General features: G+C 39.9%; 1 protein-coding gene across 3 annotated transcripts in view; it reads right to left on the bottom strand.

Annotated features, from left to right (window-relative positions):
* Window positions 1–525: 525 nt before the first annotated feature.
* gltpa (glycolipid transfer protein a) overlaps window positions 526–15,618 on the bottom strand; it is a 39,512-nt gene continuing 24,419 nt past the window's right edge. For 2 of the 3 annotated variants that reach the window (XM_041203206.1, XM_041203208.1), the window contains exons 2-6: window positions 11,889–11,947; window positions 9,378–9,511; window positions 6,832–6,982; window positions 6,184–6,360; window positions 526–6,054 (exon numbers count right to left, since the gene is read on the bottom strand). In XM_041203206.1, coding sequence (XP_041059140.1) covers window positions 6,040–6,054; window positions 6,184–6,360; window positions 6,832–6,982; window positions 9,378–9,511; window positions 11,889–11,947 — 536 coding nt within the window. In that variant the 3' untranslated portion in view covers window positions 526–6,039. Of the gene's footprint in view, window positions 6,361–6,831; window positions 6,983–9,377; window positions 9,512–11,888; window positions 11,948–15,618 lie in introns of all 3 variants that reach the window. The other variant, XM_041203207.1, reaches the window with a different exon arrangement.

Here is a 15,618-nt window from a genome sequence, read left to right on the forward strand (position 1 = left end):
CAGTGATGATAATGCCATTGAATGTCAAGGGACAATGGTTAGCTTCTCTCTTGTTGGACATGGTAATTGCCTGGCATGAATGTTACTTACCACTTATCAGCCCAAGCCCAGATGTTGTCCAGGTCTTGCTGCATTTGAACATGAACTGTATCCAAGTTATCACGAATGGTGCTGAATATTGTGCAATCATCAGTGAACATCCCTATTTCTGACCTCATGATGGAAGGACGGTCATTGATGAAGCAGTTAAGATGGTTGGGCCTCTGACACTACCCTGCCGTGATGTACTGGAACTAAGACATGAAATCAAACTCCTGTCTTCATCGAATAGTTCAGGCTCAGATGTTGACAACCACAATGCCCATAAAGAGCAACATTTCATTGCAATGCCTGTGTGCAAAATGGCTCTGGGGGGTGGGGGGGGGATGTAAAAAATGAGGAGTGTAAAAGGGAAAGGACACTATATAAAAGCAAGCACCTCTTTCCTAGAAATTATTACAACACATATCATGACACTACACGCCATTGTGACAAAATAGGCTCAAAGTTTTATTGCAATTAAATCATTTATATCAATGTGACTGGAGATAAAGATTTTTTAAATAAGACATTTTACATTTTAGGATCCACATTGAGGAAGTCTCTCCATCAGAACACCTTCGAAAACAGAATAATTATAATCAATGTTAAAAAAAGTGAGTTTTAGGTCCCCACACTTCTCAGTAAATGCATTTTATGGAGCAGTGAAGCACAATGTGAAATAGGGCAAAACTTGGGCTGCATTCCCTTAGCCGGTCACACCCGAGGCAAAAAGAGGACACCAGGAGATGCTGGGAAAGAAAGTCAGCGGTTCTCATTCTTGATGAGCAAATCTGGCTGGAAAATATTTCTGCCTGGATGTCTAGTCAGGTCATGATCAGGCTAGGCTGTGCTCTCTTAAATGGTAGCCTGGCAGTAACACTACCCAGGTTCATGAGAAGAATGTCCCTGTGGGCACAATGTTGAAAGGTGTCCCTAAAATCTACTGCATTAAAAAGGTACTTTCAGGTCAGGAGATGGGAAACATTGCAAAGAGAATAAAAATCACTCACTGGATCCTGATGCTGAGACTCCCTCCATTAGTAGTGCATTCTCCAATATGAAAAAGGAACAAACAGAGATCCTTCATTCAAGTAGGACACAATTTATAAAAATGGTATATCAGACTGAACAGAATCCTGTAAAAAGAGGAATCCTAAAATTTACAGAATCTTGTGCATGAGAATTCCAAAACCAGTTCAAGGATGAACAAATTTAAACAAAAAAGTCCAAAAGGGGGTCTGGTGTTAAGTTTAGATGTTTATTTAAAGCCCATGTTCCACTCAAGGCAGCAAAATCCATGCTCAAATATAGTAGTCTTTTTACTTCTATAGTTACCAACAGCAATTATTACCATAGTGAAACAAATAGCACATCCCCCAAATAGTAAGTGGAACACATGGAATTTTAAAAGGCAACAAAATCACACAGGGAGGGGAGGGAAAAATGTGTATTTGGATAACAAGCTCAAAGTTTACAAACATTATCTGAAACACTCAGATGAGATTCAGGGCCTGAAATCTCTCACTGACCTCCTCAAACAGAAAAATACACTGACCTCTTGAAACAAGGGAAGGGTTATTTATTCAGGTCTATAGTTGCTCACAGTCTCTGCCATTTCAACAGCCAGTATGCTCTATGTTGTTCATGCACAACATCTATGCTAACTTAATGTTGTTCTACATATAACTGCTGCAAATTTATCAACTGTTAAATCAACCTCTGGTTAGCAGGAAATAACTGGATCGGTAACTGAATTTGAACTTAGGAGACTTTCTGCAGTATTTAGCACACGTAACCTTTTACAAATACACTCCAATATAAATTACAAAATAAATCTAAAAAAGGAAATATTTCAACTGGTTCAGAATTACTGGAAACTTTCTCAAAAAAAAACACAACTGCCACAGATCTTGTTTTGCCTTGGAAGATTTCATTGCTTTGTGCCAGCAGGGCTGGCACCCAGTCAGCAATGCATCAGGAGGCAGTGGTGCAGCAAGCAGGTTAAGACAACACCGGAAACACAGGAGATTCCTGATCATTTTAACCAAGAAATTAAGAAAAATAGAAAAAAACTGTTAAAGGAAAGACAACATGCAGGACACAGACAGCAGTTCCACCAGCATCTGAAACAAAGAAGGGTTAATGATTCTGGGTGCAGATTGATTCAGATGAAGGTCCCCATTTGATTTCTTCCTTCCAGGATACCAACCACTCTGCCATCCCAATACACCTTTCATTATCAACCTAATAAGCAGGCAACGTCAAAAGACTTAGCTTAAAGATGATCCCGCACCAGAACAGGCAGCCTTGCCCAACTGATAGAAGGAACATCTCTAGGCTGACCAAGCAAGTTTTGGTGAATGGACTCATCTGAAACATTAATCCATCTCTGTCAGATGCTTATCAGCTTGCCATGCACTGGAGATGTATTGCAAGGTGGCAACCTATGACAGAACTGTACACAAACTTAACATTGCTAATGATGCTCTCTTTTCTATGAGCTGATGGGCTGTCTTCACAGATTGCAATAAATGGATGGCTCTAGTAATATACAAGCATTTATTTCCATGCATATTGATGGGGAAGATTGGAACATGTATACATTATCAAAAAGAAATCAGTGAAAAGATTGCTTTCCCAGAAATGTGTCATACCCATAGTCAACTGGTAATAGTAAACTCAACTGCTGCATTTGCAGATTAATTTTAGCTCACTCTGTTTTAACTCCACAAAGCGGTAAAGGTCAAACCTTTGCACATGTCCAGTTAATGGTATCACCCATTGTTCAATTACAAATGTTGACACTACATCACCAGTCCTGATTTCATATCCTTCACCTGAAACCCAAACCCACCTGAATAATTCTCAGCCGCTTGCCATCAAGCAGAGATACTTTTGCAAGGGAAGGCATTCCATTCTAAGGGAGGGGAATGCACTAGTTTTCAGATATGGGCAGAGTAAGGACACACACACGCGCACGAACTCACACACATACACACACACACACACACAAACACTGCTGCCCTCCTGGCAAGCTGGGAATTTTTACAAGCCAAAAGTTCTAGGTGAGGTAGAAAGTGGAAAGAGATTTATTTTATAAATCGCAAAACTTAACAATTTCAATTTTTAAGGATCAAAAATGTTATGCCCCATGGTTATAAAAGCTGTGGTTCAAAAAAATCAATGGCATTACTGAGATTTCCCGAAATACATTATTTATTCATTCCATTATTCTTTAACAAATCCAAAAGGAAAAAAATAGAAACTTAAACAAAGATGTTATAAAAGCACACGAGATCAGCAAAGTGCAACAGTCACAAGCATATCAGAATACATAAAGCCCAACTTTAGGGCCATTGCATGAGACCCAATATTAAAACTGAAACACAGTACAAACAAGTTCTAAATCTGTTCAACATCAAACATACTTAAATGACAGACTTACTCTGTGGAATCAGTTAGCTGGAATGATCTTGGGACATTATTAAAGTGGAAATCCTCTCTCCTACCTCAAATCAAAAAAATGCTTCATTATTTCTTGAAAACATCATCTTTAAACTATCACAGTTAATAGGTCCTAGTATAATTTAAAATATGGTCTCAGATTGCTAAGAGTGAACCTGGTCAGCCCAGGTTTAAAAAAAAAACATTTATAACAAGCAGCAATGAGAAGGCACTGAGGTTTCAGTCACTACTGTCACAGGACCACCAATACCCCCACACCGCATCTCCCACCTATCGCCATGCAGTGCAGACTTGTCTTTCAAGTGATACAAAAACCAAAACACAGTTGGCACATGTGTTTGATTCAGTTAAACATAATTTGCCAGAAATTCCTTCTTTTTCAATGTAACAATTGAAGGAATAATATCCCCCTTGTTGCTCCACCTTTCCTTTTATATATAAACATCTGTGTTGTAAATTTTGTGCTCAAAACAAGGGATATTGGTGCACAGGAATGCAAGCTATTAGCATCAAGCACTTAAAAACAGCACTGCTAGATAACAAGCTATCTCTACACAGCTATTTTTCCATCCCAACTTTTTATTGCACTAATTTGACAATTCTCCAAAGCAAAAAGCTACTTGATCACATCTTAGAGGGAGACTGACAACTTATTGCTGAATTATCTACCTCTTCCATGCCTATGAAACAGGAGTATTCAATAGATTTTTTGTCAAGAGCCACGATCCTGAGCAGTAACTCATGCTAACAGCAATTGTTTGAATATAATTAAGATAAAACACACATTCTCAATTCTCTTAATGCTGAATGGGTAAAGGAACCACCTGCCATCAAATTGCATAGAGAACAAGGAAGTTCCGAATTTTAATCACTGACTTTGTCAGAGTCTCAACGAGTGTCCCTGGGCTAGGCTGGGGTTTGAAAGACTCATCGAGCGACCATCGGGGTCATTGGATGGCAAACAACCTTGCATTATATTTAAAGACTGGTCATGTTAGCTCATTTTCAGCCAAATGCTCCAGTTATTCAACATTGCACTATCAAAAAGAGTGCAGTTTGAAAGTGGTTACCTGGAAGTGAAGTGTAAATTTGATATTGCAAGATAGCAGAAGAGCTTGGCAGTGAGGGAGGCAGAGACAAGCAACACAGAATCACTTGTTATAAATCAGCAAATGAATGATTAGCAAGGGTATCTCCTAATAGAGTGCAGAAATATTTGAAATGCATCAAGTTTATAATTAGAAAGGACAATCTGGGTTCATTAAACCAGTTGATTCAGCTTACTGCTCTTTGCAATAAAAACAAGGTCAATCTCCACAACCTCATCCTCCAACTGAATGTTAGAGCCACTTAAAAGTACAAAATCGGTGGCAGATTTTGGATATCCAGCACTGATCCTGAGATTTGCAGATTTAATAAATAAAAAGGGAGAAAGCCCAGACAGGAAGCTCTCCAAAGACACAGCAGTTAGAAAAAGCAGTTAGATAACAATGTTATCTTGATGTTCAAGTTCCCAACAATCCTTTGCTAATAAGGTCAAGAATTGCTCTCCTTCCATTAGTATTTCTGGAAAGGTTCAGACTGGTTTTTCTAAATTGTACATACTACAACTCATTTATTATATTTTTATTTATTTTTTTAAAAAGGGTGAGAGCTCCCCTAATGTTTTAATTGAAATGAGCTATCCAGAATAGAAGGTCACAGACTTCACCCCAAGTCTGGTGTCAAATTAGTTAATTCACTTTTGCTAGGCAAGAACCAGCTTTAGCTCCTGTGGTTTGAAGACATAGGCAAGGAGGGAGAAGGAAAGAAAAAGGAGGTAGAGATTCTATGCTGAATCACAATTCAGCAACTTGAGCCAAGAAGTGGAGATTATATCTGAGCCTGTACAATGTACAATGTCCCTCCACTGCCTCAAACAATCAGCTAGCTGATAGTTGCTGTCTAGGCTCACACTAGAGGAGTGGCCACTTGGGAGAAATACTGGTACTTGTACCATATCCCAGCAGGCGTCAGCAGCATTAAGAGAGGGAGAAATAGTTTAAAAAGGATGTGGTTTTATTTATCAGCATGAGCTTCTCTGTTTAAATTATAGGAGGTTAGCCTTGCCTCCTGAGATTGAAAAGTAAAAGATGGAACATTTATAAGTTGAGCTTTCACATTTACCTCAACATCTCCTCTATAAACAGTCAAAGGCCACATCAGTTCCCTGGTGAAAAATTACAAATGTATTTTAGGAGTAACCCTATAAAACACTCTAGATCTATGATCAGTTAATACAGGCAAAGGAAATTCATATTAGAAAATAATACACCCTCCACTGTTCCATCAACTGAACCAGTAGGACTAATGGAATGGATGGACCTGATCTGTTTTGATTTAATTCAGTGTTATTACAGTACTAAGGTTCAAAAGTACACAGTAACTCACACATGGATCAACTTCACAGAGATGGTCTCTCTTCTGCCTGGATTCCACACTAATTACTGCTGATTAATGATCATTACCCTGTAGAAACAGCAACCTAAAAAGTTATCAAAATCACAGTGATTACAGTTAGTTTATTGCTGACAGGAAGGGGGGAGAGAGAGAGAAGGAGAGAAAATAAGAGAGGCAGACTCAGTGCAAGTGTTAGACCTTGTAATCCAACTCTGCGTTCAGTTTTGTGTACATCTCATAGATTGCGTCGATAGTCACTGTAAAGTTGACTAAAAACTGTCTGATTTTCTCTACACATTCTTCTTCTTTGACCTCTTTACCCTTTGACAGCGCTTTCATAAAGTCCGATTTATATGGAGCTGCATAAACTGCAGCCTGCAAAACAAAAAGCAAGGTTACATGTTGCAGTCAACACTTCAAATCTTATCCCTCAGCATATCTTAATTGCCCAGCATTCTGGTAGATAACTGATCTCCCAGACCTGGTGGGCTTTGACAGTGATTGTATCAGTAATTCCAACATCCTCTCTTAAGGAAATTAATTAAAATTTCATACATTGTGGAACATTCAGTGAATGTTTAAAACTGAAATATTCCAGTACTGTTGAAAACCTACTAGTTGGAACAATTCTTTTGAAATGTTTTTTCCTGGTCGCCCCATCCCCTCAAAGCTGCTGAGATGCAAGGGCATCCTACAGGCTCTGGAGTACCTCACGTTGATCCCATGCAAGGTTAACCTGGGAGCCAATGTACAGCTTCTCATTTCCAAGAAATGCTGGCCAAGTGTGATTGTAGCTCAGCGTGTGAGTTTGTTCAAGCAAGGGGCAAATGCAAAAAAAACACTCACAGAAAATAGTCTTTGAACGAGCCAGCCATGATATTTCTTCAGGGCCAATTCATATGCTTTTGTTGCATTGACTCGAATGAGGTTTGGATTTGCATCATCCCGCTCCCCATCTGCGATGCTTTGCAGCATAACCTGTATGAACTTCAAACCCCTGCAAGAGTGGATGAGGGTGGGGGGGGGGGGGGAAATCACAAATAGAAATCAGCTTTTTTTCCCACAATTTCAAAAATCAGACTAATTTTTAATATGAATCTAGTAGTTACTGATATATATTGTATCAACTTTTTTCAGTTTACATCATACCAAATCAGAAATAACAGTAGGGCCCACAATTATTGTAAACCACAGTCAGAACTATATCCTTGCAAGGTCGAGCTATCTTCCTTGGCTCAGTGGCAGCACTCTTGACTCGGAGTCAGACAACTGAATTCAAGCCGCACTCCAGGCACTTGAGCACCTAATCCAAGCTGACAGTTCAGCACACTCCTGAGGGGCTGCGGCACTGCCACAGGTGCCATCTTTTGGATGAGATGTTTAACTGTGGTCTGTCTGCACTCTCTGGTGGATATAAAATATCCCATGACATGACAAGTTATGAAAGAAGAGGAGATTTTCCCATTGACCTGGTTAATATTTATCCTTTAACAAACACCAAATACAGATTAACTGGTCTTCATCCCATTGCTGTTTGTAGGACCCTGTTGAGTGCAAATTGAATGCTCTAGTTCCCTACAATACAACAGTGACTACACTGCAGAAGTATTTCATTGGCTGTGGAGCGCTTTGGGATGTCCAGAGGTTGTGAAAGGTTCTAAATGCTAATTCTCTCTCTTTAAGCTGTAAATCCAATAGGATAGACAGCTCCTTTGCTTTAAAAAGTTTCAATGTAATTTGGACATCTGTAAACAGAACTCCATTTCTTAGCCACAGAATTTGCATCAGAAAATTGGCCATTCAGCCCAGCTGGGTTATGCTGGCGTTTACCTGCCACTTGAGGCTCCTCCCACCACTTCATCTAACTCCATCAGCTAGCTAAGTCAACCCTCAAGACATTTTGCATGGATGTATTTATTTATTTCTGAAATATTTTTAATTATAGTACAAACAAACAGACAGATTGCTAAAGCACACAATATAGATTATAGGAGGTGGGTGGTAGCACACATGAACAAAGCAGTATAACTCAGCATCGTCCACTCAAACTGCTCTTGAAAATATACATGTACTGCTGTCAGGTTGATAATGGAGCCTTTAGTGCTTGACCTATTACAAGTCTTCACAGGGAACTACAATGATTGGGACTTTTGTGCGTATTCAACAAGGTGCTGGGGGTTAAAATTGACCAGAAACTGAACTGGGCTAACCATTTAAATACTGCAGCTACAAGATCAGGTCAGAGGCTGGGAATTCTGCAGCAAGTAACTCACCTCCTTACTCTCTAAAGCCTATCTACAAGGCACAAGTCAGGAGTGTGATGGAATACGCTTCATTAGCCTGGATGAGTGCAGCTCCAACAACACTCAAGAAGCTTGACACCATCCGGGATAAAGCAGTCTACCTGAATGGCATCCCATCCATCATCTTCAACATTTGCTCCTCCACCACCGATGAACAATGGCAAGTGTGTACCATCTACAAAATGCATTGCAGTAACTCAACAAGGTTTCTTGGACAGCACCTTCCAAACCTGTGACCTCTACCACCAAGAAGGACAAGGGCAGCAGGTGCATGGGAATACTATCACCCGCAAGTTCCCCTCCAAACCACACTGTTGCTGGGTCAAAATCCTGGAACTCCCTTCCTAACAGCACTGTGGGTGTACCTACACCACATGAACTGCAGCGGTTCAAGAGGGCAGCTCACCACCACCTTCACAAGCAATTAGGGTTGGACAATAAATGCTAGCCTAGCCAGCAACATCCACATCCCATGAAAGAATGAAAAAAAAACACTTGCTGCTGTTTACCAGTTAGATCCTTGTTACTTAGTTTATTTTTCTTACCCCTTCTGTTCATCACAACAAAATCAATTTTAAGGTTTGTTACATAGCTGATCCAGTGACTAATGACTTGGAAAATAAGACATGGCACTATCTAAATAAGTGATTGCTCGCAGCTGGCAACAGCCTTCATTTTCAAAATGAAAACCACATTTCCATTTACTGCAATTATTGTAATTACTATAAGGCAAATTAGATAGTGTTGGAACAAGAGGTGGTGACCTTTTATAGGGCATCTATAAAAGATAGCTACCTCAAAAACATGAATAATAGCAAATTGCTACAGAGGGAGACATTTCAATTTGAAGTCACATTTTAAATGGCTACCTAATAGTTAAAGGCCACCAAGACTTCCCGGTGTCCACCTGCAGTGTGTGTGGATCTCTGAAATATAGATTCAGGCATTGCTGTGGTGCACTACATAGTCAAAACAGCTCCACTGTTCAAGCTCATGTACAAAGAATGGCCACTTGGGCAATGGCAGCTAAATTGTGGGGAGAGCACAAAAAATAAAGGAAAATAGAGCTAAATAAATTAGACTGGTTACCTTTTGAGCCACATCAGCGCCAGTGTAGCTCCAACCTTTGGCCACTCGGTGCCATATTGTTCCTTCTCTCCTTCCAGGATCAGTTGCAAGGTTTTAAATTTTGTAGGATTTGTCTCATACACCGACTTGATTTTCTGTTTAAAAAAAAAAATCAACTTTTGCACATACAATGAAGCTTTCAGGGGAGTCAAAAATCAGTCCTTTAGTTAGCTACAATTTCCTTTGGAATGAAAGATTTGGCCAAAAGTGGCCACTTGGACCGCTTCCTTCATAGATCACTGTAAAATGCACCATATATACAGAAACACATGGGACTGGGGCAAGGAATGCATACTGCATCATCAGTTAATAAAGTTAACTGCTGTTAATTATCATGTCATTGAAGAATGAAGAATGATAAATTGTAAATATGCAATCTGGTTGCTAAACATCTGCTCAAAATGTTTCAATTCAACCTCTGTATCCTTCTCCTTCTTCAAGATTCTCTTTAAAACTTACCTCTTTGATCAAGCTTTCAAGCACTGATCCTAATGTCTCCTTTTTAATCCCGTGTACAAGAACAGCTTACTATGTTAAAGGCACTAGTTAAATTCAAAGTTGCTGATGGAAGCCAAAACACTAAATCTGAGCTGTGCTGAGCCATGTATATCAATTGATCATGTTAACTGCACTATCTTGTCTGCCCTGGCTTCTCACCCAGACCCACCTATGCCAGCTCCCTCCTTCCCTTTATCAGCACCGTCTACTGCCCCATTCCTTCACCCTCTCCTTCTTTAGACCCCAAACCCAAGTTTCTGATTTGTTCCTGGGCAGCTCACATTATAACAATTCTTTAATCATTACATGCTTTTATCTTTTTACAGACAATAAAAGCTCCCAATACAATCAGGAATTTAATGAACATGCATACAATCTCCCTTAGCCTTTTAGATTTATCAAGCCGAACCACTTCTACTCTTGGTTCAGAAGATAATGGATTCATGCCCTGCTCTAAGTCTTGAGCACATAACCTACGTTAACATTTCAGTCCAGTACTTAGGAACTCAGGCATTGATGGAGCTGATGCCTTTCAGAGCAGACGTTAAGCCAAGGCTATGCCAGCTTATAAACATAAGAAATAGGAGCAAGAGTAGACCAGTTAGCCAGTTGAGCCTGCTCTGCCATTCAGTGCGCTTATCTGATCTTCAGTTTCAACTCCATGTTCCCTGCTCACCAGATCCCTTGATTACCTGAGACACCAAAAATATGTAACACAACAAGATCGCATAAACAAGTATATCCTATACTCATTCCCAACTTCAAAGTCCAACATTAGGCAAACTTCTTCAACAGTTTCCCTACATTACAATAGTGACCATAGTTCAAAGGTTCTTCATCAACAACGAAACACTTCTGGACATCCGGAACTCATGAAAGGTGCAATATAAATGAAAGCCCTTTTTTTCATTCCCCTTGTACCAACCTGAACCACCAAGATGGCCTAACACCTGACCCAAAACAACGCAGTGTTCCTCCCGTATAGTACTAGAGTGACACCTGAGATTATGCACTAAATTAAGCCCTAGAGCTAGGCTCGAACCCAGGCCTTTCTCAATCAAAGGCAAAGGTATTATAATTGAATCAAGCGGATCTCCTACATGGAATTTCTTATTTAAAAGTATTTTTAAAACAGTAGAAATAAAAGTTACATGATGACTTAATTTATAGAACTAATAAATAACATTACTATCCAAAACTCTCTGATAAAGTAACTGAGATCTTGAGAATGAAATATATACAGGTTTAAAAAAAAAACACACAAAAAAAATCTGTAGCTCTAGTGATACAATGACTGAAGAAAAGAAAAAATATATAAACTGAAAGCTGAGTTCAGACTGATAAGAGCAAATATTCAGGGATAATTCAAGTTAGATACTGTATATCTGTGGGGTTGCGGGGGGGGTGGGAAACATTGATAGAAGACAGGTAAAACTGTAGGTCTCTATAGAAAGTTCAAATACAGGTTCTGAATAGTCTCTGAGCAAGAACTGTGAGCAATGATGAAAAAGGATCCCCGAGCAAGTCTAATTCTAGAGCTGACATTATGTTGCTCACTACAGGGCTCATTATAGCCAAAACAATTCCTCGTAAATTACGTCTGCAAATTAGTCAGTCGGTCTTACCATATATTCCGCATTACACACTTATCAGAAGCACAGGTGGGATTTGCTTTCATGAGAACAGGCAGCCTGCCATCAGCTCACTGACACAATGCCTCTCATGCATGAACATCAGCAAGCTATCCAGCCATGGAGGCCATTACAGCTATGGCTGAACTACATTAGAATTCCACATGTGAACTGGCAGCAAATGGTTACAGGACAGGAATGGGAACCCCTCATGTGTAGAAATTATCTAATGATCATTGCACATCCTACACATACTGCAATATACCTTATTTGGAGATGTTAATGGAGTAACTGCATAAACCAATCCACATATCATTGGATTGCCACAGCCCTAACTACTTACAGTGATGTTGCCAGTCACATCTGCTTTGATTGGTGAAAATACAGTTGATCCAAGGCAATCTGAAAATAAATAAATGCAATTTTAGAGGAAGTGCACCATTATTGAATAATGTGTTGCACAACAGGCAAGACTATCTCTGTAAAAGCTAGCAATTAATCTAAATTGTTTGTCCGTTTAGAACAATTGAAGCCTTCTGATTGAGAGATATTTCTTGGCTGCTTGAAAGAATAGTTCAAGAAACATTTTTAAACAAATGTCAACACATTTATGAATTGTGTATGTCATCATCTTAATTTGGATGTAGTCTGGATGTATTAAATTAAATGTACTGAACTAGTCAGTTTGACTATACTCCTACTCAATTCATTAGGCAATTCATCTTGCTTATCTTTTATATAGTATTAACATAAGAGCATAAGAACCAGCAGCAGGAGTAGGCAATTCAGCCCTTCGAGCCTGCCCCGCCATTCAATACGATCATGGCTGATCTCACTTCGGCCTCAACTCCAATTTCCTGCCCTCTCCCCATAACCTTTCAACCCATTACTAATTAAAAATCTGTCTATCTTCTCCTAAAATTTATTCAGCATCCCAGCATCCACTGCACTCTGAGGTAGTGAATTCCACAGATTCATAACCCTTTGAGAAAAGTAATTCCTCCTCACCCCTGATTTAAATCTACCACCCCTTAGCCTAAAACGATGGCCTCTCGTCTAGAATGCCCCACAAGGGGAAACATCCACTCCATGTCTACTTTGTCCATCCCCTTCCGCATTTTATATACCTCAATTAGATCTCCTCTGATCCTTCTAAACTCTAGCGAGTATAGGCCTAAACTGCTCAATCTCTCCTCATTAGACAAGCCCCACATCTCTGGAATCAATCTAGTGAACCTCCTCTGAACAGCCTCCAGTGCAACTACATCCATCCTCAAGTAAGGAGACCAAAACTGTGCACAGTACTCCAGGTGCAGTCTCAACAATGCCTTGTACAGTTGCAACAACACATCCATATTTTTCTACTCTATTCCTTTAGCAATAAATGCCAAAATTCCATTTGCCTTCCTTATTACCTACTGTACCTGCATACTAGCTTTCAGCGATTCATGCACAAGGACACCCAGATCCCTCTGCACTGAAGCATTCTGAAGTTTCTCCCCATTTAAATAATTAGTCACCTTTTTATTCTTCTGACCAAAATGGATAAACTCACATTTAAACTCCATCTGCCAAATTTGGGCCCATTCACCTAACCTGTCCATATCCATTTGTAAATTTCTTATTTCTTCATTGCAACTTACTTTCCCACCTATTTTGGTGTCATCTGCAAATTTAGCTATAGTACCTTCTATCCCTGAATCCAGGTCATTAATATAAACTGTAACTAGTTGGGGCCCAAGGACTGAACCCTGTGGCACCCCAGTAGTTACAGCTTGTGTGTTAAACTTTTGTGCAGCACCTTATCAAAGGCTTTCTGGAAGTCCACATATACAGGATCCCCATTATCCACTTTGCTTGTCACATCTTCAAAGAACTCTAGCAAAATAGTCAAACACGATTTACTCTTCATAAAACCATGCTGACTCTGATGGATTGCATTTGGACTTTCCTACTTCCTTAATAATGGATTCTAACAATTTCCCAATGACAGACATTAAACTAATTGGTCTATAGTTTCCTACTTTCTGCCTCCCCCCTTTTGAATAAGGGCATTATATTAGCATTTTTCCAATCCACTGGAACCTTTCCAGAATCCAGGGAATTTTGGAACATTATGGCCAATGCATCCACTATCTCCGCTGCCACTTCCTTTAAGATCCTGGGATGTAGGCCATCAGGTCCTGGGGACTTGTCACCCTTTAATCCCAATAGTTTGCTCAATACTTATTTCTCTAGTATTGGTGATTGTTCTAAGTTCCTCCTTCTCTATACCCTCTGCACTACCTCTTACTATTGGGGTGGTACTAGTGTCCTCCACTGTGAAAACTGGGGCAAAATATTGATTAAGCATCTCTGCTATTTCTGCGTTCCCCACTATTAACTCCCCAGTCTCATCCTCCAAGGGCCAGCATTCACTTTAGCCACTCTCTTTCCTTTTATATACTTGTCGAAGCTTTTGCTCTCAGTTTTTACATTTTGCGCTAGTTTTATTTCATAATTTACCTTTGCTCTTTTTATTATTTTTTTGGAACCCTTTCTTGATCTTTAAAAGTTTCCCAACCCTCCCAGCCAACCACTGACCATTGCAATTTGGTATGCCTCAGTTTTTGCCTTTATGTTATCTTTAACTTCCTTGCTTAGCCATGGATACTTTTTCCCCCTCTTACCATCTTTCTTCCCCTTTGGAATATATTTCACTTGGGAGGAAATGAATATCTCCTTAAATATCTGCCACTGTTCGTCAACTGTCCTACCTTGTAGTCTTCCTGCCCAGTCCACTAGGGCCAAATCTGCCCTCATGCCTATGTAGTTACCTTTGTTTAACTCCAGAGCACTAGTGTGGGACTCAAGTTTCTTGCTCTCAAACTGAACTTGAAATTCTAGCTTGCTATGATCACTCTTCCCTAGAGGATCCTTTACTAAGAGATCATTAATTAATCCCATCTCATTACACAAAAATAAATTCAGGATAGCCTGCTCCCTGGTTGGTTCCACAACATATTGCTCCAAGAAACAATCTTTAATACTCTATGAACTCTCCCTCGAGGCTACCCTTGCCAATTTGATTAGTCCAGTCTATATGCATATTAAAATCACCCATGATTATTGCCGTGCCTTTCTTACATGCTCCCAGTATTTCCTGGTTTATACTGTGCCCTACTGCTGAACTACTGTTTGGGAACCTATAGACTACTCCTACCAGGGACTTCTTTCCCTTGCCAGTTCGTATTTCTCCCCAGACGGACTCTACGTCTTGCCCTCCAGTGTCTATATCATTCCTCACTATAACACTGATCTCTTCCTTTACTAACAAAGCTACACCACCTCGTTTTCCTTCCTATCCTTCCGAAACACTGAGTGCCCTTGGATATTCAACTCCCAAACCTGTTCTTCCTGTAACCATGTCTCAGTAATCGCCATCAAATCATACCTTTTTATCTCTATTTGCGCCGTTAACTTATTAGTTTTATTCCAAATGCTATGCGCATTCAGCTACAAAGTCTTTAAGTTTGCCCTATTGTCAGTTTTCCCTACTCTTTGGTGCAATATGGCATTCACACACTCTGTCGCTTCCTTTCACTTTTTGGTAACAATCAGCCTCGTCACTAACCTGCACTCTTACCCTCTCCTTAAACTTTGATTTTTTATATTTCCATTCAACTGAACCCTCCCCCCACTATTTAGTTTAAAGTCCTATCTACAACCCTAGTTATGCGATTCACCAGGACACTGGTCCCAGCATGATTCAGGTGTAGCCCGTCCGAACAGAATAGCCCCCTCTTTTCCCAGTACTGGCGCCAATATCCCATGAATTCGAACCCATTTCTCCTACATCAATCTTTCAGCCATGCATTTATCTCTTTATTCTTATTGACCCTGTGCCAATTAGCTCGTGGCTCAGGTAGTAAACCGGAGATTATTACCTTTTTGGTTCTGCTTTTTAAATTTAGCCCCTAGCTAAGTGGTATTCCCTCAGCAAAACCTCTTTCAACTCCTCATTCCAACTATATCGTTGGTACCTACGTGGTTCACGACAAATGGATCTTCCCCCTCCCACCAAGTTCCTCTGC

The sequence above is a fragment of the Carcharodon carcharias genome, chromosome 13 (assembly GCF_017639515.1).
Source record: "Carcharodon carcharias isolate sCarCar2 chromosome 13, sCarCar2.pri, whole genome shotgun sequence".
Classification (NCBI taxonomy): Eukaryota; Metazoa; Chordata; class Chondrichthyes; order Lamniformes; family Lamnidae; genus Carcharodon; species Carcharodon carcharias.